Raw genomic sequence first — 13,801 nt, 5'->3', positions numbered from 1 at the left:
CCACCTCCGAGCTGCTTCAGCCGGCGAGCAGGGTGCCCTCTGGGTCGTTCCACCGCCTTTAGTCCACATGAATAATTCAACATAGCTGCAGGTAGCCCGCTGCAGCTCCTCAATGGCTTTTAGCTGCGCGACAAGATGGAAAGGGTAATAGCACTCTGGCCGTAACCTGAAGGCTCTGAAAAAACGTTAGGAAGAGCTAGATTTCAGAAAGGAATAACTGAACTCGTCATCGCTCCTAAAAAGTTGCAAGCATTTACTAACACATTCATTTTTAGCAAGGCGGATTTTTATACCCCACGCTGACAGAAAAAGAAATCTCAGTATAATTGAGAAGATTAATTCTGCTCCTGGTATGGGTGCATAACCATGGCTCAGCAACCCATTAAACAGCCTCAGGGCCTGAGGATACTGATAGGCCACGCTCATGTTGACCCAGCGTGTTCTGTACTTGATTGTAAGGAAATACAGTTCAGATACATCCAGGACTTGTAAGGCAAATTCTTCCTTCCACTCCATTCACCCCAAGACTGTAGTCCCCCAGCTGTGCCAACCGTGGCTACTATTTTTGGCTCCTACATCATCTCCTTATAGTCTCTGGCACCAGAGGAGAGGTCTAGGGACAGAAGAGTAGCAGCGGCTGGAGCTTTCTGACGGCACATACCTGGCAGCCAGCCCCTTAGGAATCTTTGCCAGCTGGCACAAGCAGAGCAGCCAATATCCTGGATTCAGAGAAGCAAGAATGTGCCTTCATATATTGGCTTTATCAAAACTCATTGTTATCTCATGGGATCAGTTTTTAAATGATATCTGAAGTTTTGTGACAAAAATCCTCAAGAAAACGTTTTTTAATGCTGAATTGTGATTACTCCTGCTATTAGTGTCCTGGAAGTACTTTATATCCAACCATTTTCAGTATTAATTCAGAACCATCCTCTCACAGGGACAATTGATAGGCAATAAATGGGCATTCCACTGGACACTGACATTTAGTGGAACAGATTAATTGCTACCCATTTGTAGTAGTTTAGCATCAGCTATGTAGCTCTTTAAAATGTGCTGCTTGTGAGTTGGTGGTATCCATTTGTTATATAACATAAAAAAATACATATTTTATCTTCTTAAGTTCAGTAGAATCCAACTGTACCAGCTGGGTCATTACTGTGTGAGGAACTGCAGAAATAGGGTGAAAGGCAGCCCTTGCTGAGAAAAGCTCAGCCTTATCTCAAGACAAGATGCAAGGTGGGAACACGGTACAACAGAATTCATGGGGAGAAAAAATAGCAACGTAACAGTAGTGAGAACAGATGGCTATACAAGTTTATATTTTAAGCAATTCACAGATGTGTAAAAATAAAATATATTTATATGTCACATATAATACAGCAATAAAAATCCACTGCTTTCAGGTGATGAGTATCCCAGGTCTTGAATTAGGAGGAGTGTGGCATAGAGGTGTTTCACCTCCGATGGTGCATGATCAAGTCACAGCCAGGAGATACCAGAGCCGGAACCTCCTGCTGTGTGTCACATAATATTTATGATAACAGCGATGGCAACAACATCTGCTGGGTACAATGGCACCAACTAAATATCACATTGGGAAAGTAAGATAGTGAGGGTTTCTGTTAGACATAAACAACTCCAACTCATCAGGATTAATTACCATGTGACTAATTGTTGGATATTCTGGTAGTTCCTGTCTCCAAACTCTGGAATTGTAACATTCAAGGCTAGTGGCTCTTCCTGTATGCGTCATGTTTTCTTCCATATCTGGCACTTCTTGCAGTATCTGATCATTGTCCTGTTTTGGATGATGCTCTGCGATAAGCTGTGATTAATCATATCTGGCACCTTAGCAAAATTCTGATGTTCTGATGCTATAAACGCAGTAGAGTTTGGCCTCACTATTTGAATTTTGGTGTCTGGCATCTCACTTTTAATGAGAAAGTCAGACAGAAGAATCTCCTCTTTTAGGATCAACAAAGACATTTTCTTAAAAATACAAAATAGCTAAGAACAGCTATTTATAACAATCCATGCTTCATAATAAATTCCTGTCTGCTGAATAAATAACACTTCCTGTATTCCTGAATACATTCACCCCTTTTTTACTTCAGTATCACTTAAAATCTGGGAGTAAGTTACACACTGATTGCAATATCTGCACTCTACTTAACAACGTCTGGTGCTTCCAGCACCTGTGCAACTCTCCTAAGGTTAGTGCAGCAGAACGAGAGTTTTCTAAATTGGCCAGTATCGCAAGTTTTATGATCATATGCCAGATTACTCCATGGAGCGTATGGGCTTTTCCTTACACAGAGGCTTTAAAGATGTAACCTTTATTAGAACAATCCACTTAAAATCCTTGTACCTGCGGAATCTGAAAGTGTTCTTGCGAGTTCGAAGTCCGCAGGTTCCTACAGCCTGGAATCTCAGTTTCACAGCCATTCCTTCATTCAGAGGTGATTCCCCTTGGGGCTGATGAGCACACCGAGGATGCGACTCCGAGACTCTCTGGACTAAATGTGCAGAGTCATTGCACAGCCCTGGCTTCGCTGTCAGGAGGGGACGGTTCCAGGGAGCTGCTTCTGCTCAATGAACTGACAGTGCCCATAAATCCTGCCTTTGCACATTAGGTTGCTATTTAAAGTTGCAGTGTCACTAGCCTATTTCTAAATATGCTGGGCAGGGAAATTACTTTCCAAAATGTGCCCCTCTCTAAGCAGGAAAGGGAGGAGGTATGCGGATGACACAGGAGAAAAAAATGGGGAAAGTACTGAAGGTTCAGTGGCACCAACACAGAGGCCTTGGGTCACCTCCTCAGAGACCTTTCTCACTCTGCTTCCACCCCCCAGCACTTTTCTGTGCTTATGAAACGAAGGTGCCACGCTATTTGCTAAGGGTCTGTATGTGAAACTGGAAAAATGTCACCAGAGCTTTCTTTCCGTGGCTTAGGAAGAACTGAGTCCATGAATAAATGGTTAAAACTTCATTGCCAAGACTGCTGGCTGCTAGTGCCAGTTACCCAAAACTCTGATCGGTCTCCCAAAGTGACAAGCAATGAAGTAGCTGTCAGTGTGAATGCTGGACAAGAATAATGATAAACTGGGAGCACTAGAGATGGTGCCACCTGGCATTTCTTAAATGTGCATTTTACTTTTTTCCCCTAGCTTTCTTGCAGGACATATCCAAAGAGAAATGAGTCACATCATGTATTCCATACTGAAGAAAATTACAAATTAAAACACAATTCAAATTTGGCATAGAAATAATAATAATTAAAAAAACCCCAAACAAACAAAAAGCCCACAAACCGAAACAAACAGCCCACACTGGCTACCAAATTCCTGTAGGTAGAGCTGCTAGCATTTTCAGCATCAGAGAAAACTAAAAGTGAGAGACAGAAAAACTTATAAGGTCCGTATTCAGGCAAAACTGTAGGCTGGAAAAAATCTCAGTGGTAAGGAATATAGTCAATAGATTTGGATCACTCCCTGTCTAGGATTTCCTACCTCCGATCAGTTGTACCTTCATAAACTGCAAGTTTACATGGGGTATGTGGTAGTATGTTAAGGTAACACGTTAGAGTCGGCCAGGTTGCTTTGCTTCTCTGCAGAGGAAACAAGCTCACGTGAAGCTCCATGTTACTACTTTTGGGTACACAAACCAGTTCTTTAAATTTGACTCAGGTATTTCTAAACAGCACTACAATCGCAATGTAGACACACCTCGAGATACTGGAAAATCTTTTGTTCTGTTTTCTGCATTTCCTGATTCAGAACAAGAGGTAAAAACTTTGACCACTGCCCATGAAATAAAATGTCTGAAAGCAATGAAGTGATCTTACCAAAACATGTTACATTTCTCTAATTAAAGCTTTCCCTGGTGTGATTATTTTGCTGGGGTATCTGGAGTTTGAATTTCCAGATAATAACCTAATTATTCCCAAGAATCAATGCCACACCTGTAGTACAGCTCCAGACTGAAATCCAAGAGCAGGGCAGGGTGCCCGGGGCGGCGGAGCTTTACATCAGGACCTGATAGAAAGTGGTTTACTGGGAAGCCTGGATCGGTGCTGGGCTGCTGCGCATTTCGGCTGGGTCTGAATCCACCTGGGGTGACTGAATCAAACATTTACAAAAAATGCAAAGGAGGGTTTTCTCAAAGCTTTTCTACTATTTCCAAACACTGGTTGGCCTAATGGAAGGTACTGTCTGTACCTACAGAGACTTCCTTAAAAAACCAGCCAACCTAAAGTGAATAAAATCCCGGTGTTTCTCTTCATCACAAAAGCAAAACCAGAGCAGCCAAGAGAAACAGACATTCGCTGCAGTGAACCCCAAGCACAAACGTGGTACCCTGTTGGTCCCTCACAAGTGGTGTAAAGAGCCAAACTCCTATTTCCCACCAGAGTGTTGCCTGTGCTCTGCATTTATGTGATGGTTTTTGCCCGTTGTGCTGAGTGGCAGATTTCAGTGAAGCGGCCTCATCACAGCGTGTGGTAGCACATCAGGGTAGGGAACTCCGGGTGAGATTCCATCTGTCCTGATATTTCAGATGACTTACTTCTGAGAAGCAGAAATACGGGAATCCCTTCCTAGGCATAAAATAAAGTAAAATTCAAAATGTCTCAGTTATGTTTCTCTGTCTCCTAACTTCCCAAGTAAGATGGGTTCCCTCATTCCCTCTTCTGTATTTTCCTTGCAGTAGAAATTGCTGAATGTATTACGAGATTGTATTTGCATGGCAAAAAGGGTCTCCTCTCCTAGCAGAGTCACAAAAAGTATTTGTTTCAACTGTTTAACAGGCCATGAAAGATCTGGCCAAATGAAAATATTTAGAATATATATAAATTTAACACCAGTATGGATGTAGGTCTGTTCTAGTAAAATCAATGCAGATACTCAATATTTATACCAACAACTAAGAGCAGACCCTGGCTCTGTGTATTAGAATTCCAGGCTTGCATAATGCCAGACTCCTTTGGTATCCACCATATAAACAGACACTTAGAGGATAGTACAGAAAGCTGAAAGAAAAGAGATAGAAATGCCAGTTTGAACCATAACTTGACATTCACACGAAGGAAGCTTCTTGAGCCCCAAATCTCATTAGTCTTCATTAGGTCAGCTGTTGTAAAAATACATTGAAAGGGATAATGCATCCCGAAAATCTGTAACCTGTATGGATGCCCAACCACAGTTCCCACTGAATTAAAAAGTAAAGAATAGGCTTTATTATTAGAATGCACTTAAATTAATCTATGATCTGGGAAGCTGAGACAAACACCGCTTTTCTCGAGAGGGTTGCAGCACTGGTGTGGTGTTGCTATGGGGCGGTGGTGGTGTTATTCTGACGGTACCCTCGTTGAGTGCCTGCTGGGTGACTGTTCCCTGCTCCAGCCTAGAAAACTCTGCCCTATTTTTAGATCCTCAGCTCACATTTCAGCGAACGCTAAATTCCTCTGCGTGTCAACAGATCCCGCATGTCTCCCGATGGAGCGTAAAGCATGCTGACGTAGCGGGGACGTCATCTGTGTGTGCCGTTTGTGGAAGCTTACATCATTAAATATGTCACTAGAATGTATTAAATTGATTTAGAACAAATTCAGAGGTTTTTCTTTCCTGGGCAGGCAGCCAGCAGACCATAGTGTACAAAGGAGCTGCAGGGGCAGGTGGAGGGCTTTGGGGCTGACACCGAGGCACCAGACGGGGCAGCCGTGATACCTGGCCGGGGCAGCCTGAACCCGAATGGGAGAGAGGGGAAGGCTGTCACCTGCACTGACCAGGTGTGCATGCCACACAAACTGCTTCAACTTTTAGGAGGGAGGTTTGTGGATAGTCGGGATGGAGAAAACAGGGCTGAGCTTCCATGCAGTGCCCAGCCACAGCCCTTTGACCTTCCGAGGTGGGCTCATGGGGCTGAACTCCTGGATCTCGTCATCAGTACGAGTATAGGTGCCGTGGGGAAGGGCATGACAAGGTGTGATTGCAGCCTCAATCCTCAGTCTTTTGGGACTTGGATGATTTGGGATTACAGAGTTCAGAGTTACCCACTGGGTACTGCTGCCGCTTCCAGTTATCGTGGGAACCATTTCACAGAATCCCATCTACACGCTTACGCTGCTGATTCATCTTTAAAGCTGTTTGTTTTCTTCCTCCCAGCTCTCCTTAGCAGGCTTTCCAAATCTTGATTGCTCCAATTGCTCCAAGATTCCTCTAATTTCTGAATTACTTTGTTAGTGATCAGTTTAACCATTTGTTCGTGTCAGCTCTTCTTTAGCTTAAGTACTTATTCCCATCCCCATTGTGTTTACAGGCTGTGATCGTATCCCTTTCTTGTATTCATTTCACTCATGTGGGGCAACCTCCATCCGCAAGACCAACTGTCCGTTCCCCTGACCATCACAGTGTCCCTTCTAGGGGTCTCCTCAATGCTTTTGAATAAGCTCCGGACACCCGAATTCCACATGCAAATGGCACTAACACTTCCCTGTCTCAGCCAGCTGGAGACACATCAGGCATCTTAGGACACTTCTTTCTTCATGTTTGCACAACACTTTCCACCCACTGCCATTCTCTGATCAGCCTGGTTATATGCAAGTCCTCTGCCATTATTTCCCAGTGATGACCTTCCAGTTTCTAGCAGATTTTTTTGCTCTTAGTTCATGTGTGCATGACCTTAATCTTTGTACCACTGAATTTCATGCCAGTCTTCCTACTCCAGTCATTGGGATCATGCAGTTTTTCACTGATAATGCCTCCTAATTTTCTGCCACATCAAAAAACTTAATCACAATTTTAAAATTTCTCTCCTAAAGCCTTGCATTCTGTGAGGGGATATACACTTGCATGTAGCATTGATCATATTATTTTCTTTAACGTAGCCACTGTTTTATATTCTGAAATCATATGATGCCATCCTTACTTTATCAATATGTTAAAAATTCTGCCTGCTGGACTTGTAGCTCAGTTCAGTGCCTCCAAAATTCGGTGGGGAGGACGACACCATAATTACAACCTGTCCGAATAAAGCCTCTCCCATTTTGCTGCCATGTTTCATGGACCAAAATGCTAAGAAGTATCTTACCTGTTTCAAATCTGTTCAGGCTGCCCCAAGGCACTAATTTCCAGTGTTAGGAAGTACATGGAGAACTATGAACTAGCCTTAATTATACAATTATAATGTATGCATAATACACAACATCCAGGAGCAAATAATTGTTTTGGGAAACATTTGTATGCCCTTTAGCCTTACATGTTTGTTGCTACCGTGCCCGTCACTTTCCAATATTGTTTTTCTTGTATTCATTTTTCCTCCTTTTTTCTATTTGCTTTTGTTATGCTTCTTTGGGAAGTTTTCAGTTGGCTGTTTTGGGTTTTGTTTGGTGGGCAGTTATCCAGCTCTGATACTCCTGTAGCTGTGATGGCTTAATTTGTAAACATATGAAATCTAATTACCTTTCCAGCTTGATGGAAAACTATGGAGACCAGAATAAGAGGGAAATTTATCTTTTAAACATTTATTTCCCTGCAAATTCTTGAGATAACTGCACTGGTGAAAACAGCTCCCGAGTAACCTTCTGTAGCGCAGAGAGGTAGGATTTTCTGAGAACTCTGTTATATGGGGTATGATTCATGTCAGAGTTGGGGGCAACACGATACTCCAGATACCCTCGGCCAAGGAGATCACAAAGCCCATTTCTATTTGAATATCCCAGAATAGCACCATGAATCATACGTTAGATGACATGCAATGACTATTTACAGCAGCCCAAAGAATAGCCTGTGACAGATATCAGCTAGGACTTATTTTAAGCCCATATTCATTTTCGTGTTTGGCCGGCATTAATGAACTGCGAGACATGCCACTGTAAACAGAGTCTGAAGATACTGGGCGTACACTGAGATACACCGTAGTGCCAGATCTGCCGTGTGTAAGCACTTCCACTGAAATCATACATCTATTTCACGTACAGATAATAGAAAAAGGAGGATGCTTAATCTGCCAGACAAGGATTTATCAGTGCAGCTCCCAAGAGGGCTTAAGTTTTGGGAAAGTCTGGAGGTTGCAGACTGAGATCAGGACTGACTAAGGCACAGATCAAGCAATCCACCAAATGAAACCATGATGAGGATGCTTTGAAGAACAGACAAAATCAGCCGTAGCATACAAAGTAACAGCCATGCATCAGTCCTTTTCCCCCCCTTTTTTTTTTTTTGAGTTTAGGTGTTTTTTGAGGATTAGATATTTGTAATGCCTGCCACGCTACAGAAAACCCGCAGCTTGGAGCAGTGAAATGGTATCAAGTACGTCAACAGCAAATTGCTCCTTCTTTAAGAAATAGCCGTGAGTTTTAGGCCATGTTATCATTACGCTTTGAATACTGACTTGTGTTTTATATATAGCAATAGTTGATCAAATATAAAACCAAATGCTGAAAGTCTTGAGCATTTGATGCAATTATGAAACTTTAATGCTTTTGCTGTTTTCTTTACATTATCTTCAAAAGTCTAAGAATTTCTGAGACGTTGTGTTCTTAGAATAGTTGCCATCTATTTGGCATCTTCAACAGCCCTTTTCTGATGATTCTTCTTCTGGGTTTTTCTCCTTAACTTAAAATAAAACTACTGATTATTGTGATAACAAAAACTATTCAGCTGTTTATCACTTTACTGATAAGCAACTAAGTAGCACCATACACAAGACACTCCAAATGATGAACACAGTATGTTCAAATAAGGAAAATTTATGTCTGATAGGGATTCACAGATTATGTATTTCAGTGCATAAGAAAAAGACAAGGTACCTGCTCGGAAGAAGTAGTCTACCTTGATGTAAGAAATGAAATTACTTCCTTTAATTAACATGGCAAGGTGCTATGCTACCTCATAGCTGAATTTTGCCTTGATATTTCTTAATGTACTGAGGCATTTCTTCTAGTCGTACATCTCCGTTAAAAGCAAATATATCAGTGCTGTAAGCTCAATTTGAAAATGTGCTAGAAAGCTTGTGAAACCAATGATAAGCATGCAGATTTCTCCCCATAATTTCCAGCATGTCAGGTTTATCTATTCTTGATTTTCATGGCCTAGGTCTTCTGGAATAATTATATCCTGTGACAGAGTTCTAAAAATAATATACACACACACGTTTTTATATATATATATATATAATAAATACCTCTATTAATTAAAAGCTGAAAACCACTGAACTTAAAATTGAGGAGTTCCTGGCAACTCCGGATGGGTAATAACTCAATATCAAGAGCTAATGGGCAGTTTAACACAGAAAGGCTTAAACGATGTAATGACTTCAGTGCACACGTGAGGAGAGGACCTATCTATGGGACACCACGAAGCAAACCCCAGCTTTGAAGTGAATTGAAACAAATCTGCATGCTCCAGTCATGCTTCCCAAGCATCTGGAGAGATTCACAGCAAAGTTGTCTGCCTCTGTGTTGGATCTAAGAGTTTGTACTTGCTTGCCGGGCGAGGGAAGGTGGAGCAGCAGAATCAATGGGGCTACAGCAGGACAGGCATGCCTATCCATGTCCTCCTGGGGACCGAACCCGACAGTCCTGTGGGTGGAGGGTATCAAACCCATACCACAGGGGATATAAAAGGTAACTAAACTTGTGTCTATTCTTTCTTTAGTGCCTTACCGTTGTACTGGGGAATGGACAGAAATGCAGTTGGAGAATGTGCTTTCAGATCAGGCTGCCCAGACACTTCTTCCCACTCTTTGTTTCTCCTTTTTGTTCCTCTCACTTTTCACATCTTCTCCTTCCTTCTCCATGCATTTTACTCACCACATTGGCTTAATTTCCTGGTTTATTTTTCCATGCTAAGATAAGCAATAAAGAAATTAAGATGTACCTTTTGAGTATCACTTGTCCTTAGATTGCTCTTCTGAGGGTAATTGTCACTCCCTAATAGCAATCATTTCAGGCTGTTACAAATTTAGCAGACAACAAACATAAGTTTATTCTGAACTCCTGTCTGGGAAGATCATTGCCACGCTGAAGGCTAGAAATGTTGACAAAGGTCTGGTCTCTGTGGGCATATCTATATTGGAAATTGAATTCAGATAAGACAAAGATGCTTTTGTTCTTCCAACTCCTTTCCAAATGCAAAGCCTGTCAACTATGTATAGCTGGTCGAACACACAACCTTGAGCCCCCATGGGGAAGGCGAACCATACGGGAGCAGAAGAGCAGAGAAAGGCGGCCGGACCGTTGGTGAGTTGGCTCACAGCACCGCTCCTGAAACCATTGACCCACACGGCTTCTTGCAAGCTCAGGGTGGGAGGCTGCTTCACCTTACTGACACCCAAAGAAGGGGACAGTCACCAAATTAAGTATAAATGCCTTGGTACCGGGTGACGAAGCGCAGTTTTCTATGGGATTCCCAGTGCCCGTAGCAATGGCTATGTTTTTATAACATGTTGAATGCAAAAAATCTGTGGCAAAAGGAACAGTCAGTCTGGATTCAGACAGGATTCATCAGAAGTTAGAGGATGGAGAAAAAGTATCAAAAAAGCTTATATAGAATAAAAAAAAAGCACATACAGAATCAGCTACTTTTCATGCCTACAGAAGTCAAGCGCCGTCAGACTTGTAGGTAAAATCCAGCACGTTGAGTTACCCCAACTGGTACTTTGCTGCTTCATTTTACAGTCGCGCTTTCTACTGCAAAACAGTCTTCACCAGGGAAGAATGATAAAGCCTTATTAAAGAACATATATTACAAGAGTTCAGGATAAGCGATGTGTCTTTCAGCTGTCATAAAATCCTAATTATTTCTTAGAAATGTTTATTAAAGTCTTTTCATGTTTTGTACACTAAAAGACTCACTTTTTACAAGAAAAACATTCAGAAAACAGAGGATAGTGGGGAGAATCATGGAATCTGTTCCATGTCAGACGACTACATAATGACACCTCTGGTTTTGTGTCAATTTTTTTTTTTCCCTCAGCCGGGGGGTTGCATGTGCTGATCAGACCAGCCTGCTGGGGTTGGCAGGGCCCCTGTCTCCCACCTCCCTCCCATCCCCACGGGCAGCATCCCTGGTGAGGTCCTGGGACTGTGTCCTAGCCCGGGGTCAGCCTGGTCACATATGGCCTGCAGCTGGTGGGAGCTCATCGGGGCTCTGGGGCTCCAGGCACTCCGAGACAAATCCCCTCTGACGCCAGGCTCTCTGCTCCCCAGCTGGGAGGGTCTCTCCCTTTGAAAATGAAAGTGGGCAAAAAAAAAAAGAAGAGGAAACTGGGTGATGTTCTTTCTTGCTGTTCACTGTGCCGCGGGTACGTGTTGTACGATATTCTCCATGCGGAGCAGCGGGCTGGTTTCACTCCTTGGCACCTCGCTCTACGCTCAAGGACGTCCGAGGTGAAACACTTCATTATTATTCTGTCATTAGCACCGTGATGCAATTCCCAGCCCACCGACAGCTGCCAGAGCAGCGTCACTCAGCGCGCCGCCAGGAATCGCAAACACGCGGGGCTGAGGCTACTCAACAGCCTTTGAGACAAGAGTCCTTCCTGCTTTAAATATTGAGTTTCTCTGCCATGTGTTTTCTGTATCATTAAGAGAAGGAGCAGTGATGTAAATATAGGGTTGGGAATTTGGAAGCGTACTATTTATAACACAGTACATTGCCGTATCCTAGGCGTGTTTTATCTCAGAATTTAAAGGATTCCCAAACATTAAGTTTCACAAAATCTGTGAATGCAAGATAAATATCAGAATTATGCTTGTCTTAGGATGACTCAGCCAATCCCTTGTGCTTTCTTCCCAAAACAGTCCCTGGGGCAGAACCCTCCCTTACCTCCTCACTGCGGGGAGGAGCAGCACCGCTGTTGGGGTCCCTGCAGAGAGGTCAGTCCCACCGCCCCTGCCACCTTCAGCCTGCTCCCACCACTACTGGGGCTACGGAATGTGCTGGAGCTTTTAGGGATTTTTTTTTTTCCTTAATTTTAGCTTTTTAGGGATTCCTGATGCCTAAAAAGGACTTTTCTCCAGCACACTCACAAAGCCCTTGGTGGCCAAACACTGCACTGGAAAACACGATGTAGCTACACAAATACATAATGCAGTGATAGCGGTCCAAGCCCTGAAGACAGACGTACTAATATTAAAATTTTACGTCTTGATTCAACACCGATTGTACTGCAAATCCTACTGGATATAAAGCAATCACTTGCTAATTTTTATTGGTAGCATAGTTGGAACCAAACTGTCTTCTAACCATATTCTCGAAGTACAAAACTGTGAACCCAGCCTTGGATTTTCTTCTGTAATTCAGAAACAATCAGAACACGGGTTGGGTCACTTGGCCCCATCATGTTTGAACCACGGAGGTCTCCCAAGTTTCACCTAAAAATTCCCACACAGAGAAAGGTTTAATGAGTACGAAGGACTCTCTGTGTGCATAGGTATGGTTTAGATGTGGCATTTTTATCCCTGCACCTTCTGTTTGGTGTTGCAGAGGAGGTCTAGGAAAAACCAGCAAATGATGGCTTACCTCCTTATTGCTGTAAAAGTTGGCAGATGTGTAGAAGATGTGACATACGGATGCTATCGGTGTAGCCTTAAGATAGCTACGGAACAACATCAACAGGGTTTCTGTTAATTCTTGCAGTACTTGAGGCTGTTAAAATAGAAAAAGAGGAGAGAGATTTCATTGTGTTTTTGGGAGAGTCAAGGCAGAATCACTGGCGCGGTCCTCTCGAACTGACAGGACACAAAATGACAACGTGCTAGCAGCAAAAGAGAAATACTCAGGAGGCGTTTGGGTCGTTTTCTGCAAAAGTTGGGTGTGTTTCCAGAAACTGTGAAGGGATGCTAAAGGGTTAACAAAAAGACCTTTGTGAAGCCAACTGTAGATCCATCTTAAATTGCTAGCATTGTGTTTTAGGTTAACTTACTAATCATATGAAGTAAACTATAGATAAGAAACTAACACTGTTGGGAAAGGGGAAGAGGAGAGGTTAGCAGGAAATGGCCCATCTCTGTTACAGGCCTTGGAAGGCCTGTAGGAGAACAAAGCCTCTAGCACTTTGTCGGTATGAGGCTAGCCAAGGATGGCGAGCTGGCTGGTACCGGCTGTGCTGTTCTGACAGTGGAATAAGGGGGGTAGAAGCTGGAATTCACCAAAAGGACAAGGTGAAGAAGAGGAGTGGATGACGTAAACGACCCCTGAAGACCACTGACTCAAATCACTGTGCGTGCGCAGTCGGGAGGGACTTACGACCTCCTGAAACTAATTTTAATAAGAAACGGGGACAGGTTATGCCTATGTATAGGCGTATTGGGAAACTTCATGTATGTGTAACACTTTGCTACATATAAACGGAGCAAGCTGCCGTGTTGCGGTGTGCACGACTTTGGTGGGACTGCCCCCCGTGCTGCCTAGCGCTGAATAAACATACCGACTGTACAATCTTACAGATTGGGGAGTCTGTTTTCCGCACGTCAACTGATTTATTTTTGTTTTGTTTTTTGACATCTCACGGCATGCTGTTTTCCTTCAAACCCCATCTGTTATAATCAGGTGATTACCTCACAGGGAAAAAAAAATAAACACAAGGGCCTTTCTGTTTGCACTGAAAGCCACGAACGCCTTCGTAAAGCCTCAAACCCAGCAGGAAATAATAACACAAAGGCCTCTGCAGTGCTGCCGAGTTCTGGCTTTACGGCATTTTTCTCCAATTCTTACCAGATCGTGCAAGAAAACTAACTTTTTGCAAAGGAAAAAGGGCGGGCGCAGCCTCCCACCCGGGGGGGCGTGGCCACCAGCCC

At 43.2% G+C, this 13,801-nt stretch overlaps 1 protein-coding gene across 1 annotated transcript in view; it reads left to right on the top strand.

The window, feature by feature from the left end:
* Positions 1-13,067: 13,067 nt before the first annotated feature.
* The window catches only part of HSPA4 (heat shock protein family A (Hsp70) member 4), an 18,752-nt gene continuing 18,018 nt past the window's right edge, over positions 13,068-13,801 (top strand). Inside the window, exon 1 of the mRNA XM_035902678.1 lies at positions 13,068-13,098. Within this exon, the coding sequence (XP_035758571.1) occupies positions 13,068-13,098 (31 nt within the window). The remainder of the gene's footprint in view (positions 13,099-13,801) is intronic.

Source organism: Egretta garzetta, unplaced genomic scaffold (assembly GCF_000687185.1).
Source record: "Egretta garzetta isolate BGI_Z169 unplaced genomic scaffold, ASM68718v1 scaffold1, whole genome shotgun sequence".
NCBI classification, from domain to species: Eukaryota; Metazoa; Chordata; class Aves; order Pelecaniformes; family Ardeidae; genus Egretta; species Egretta garzetta.
This window is presented reverse-complemented; position numbering and strand designations above follow the sequence as displayed.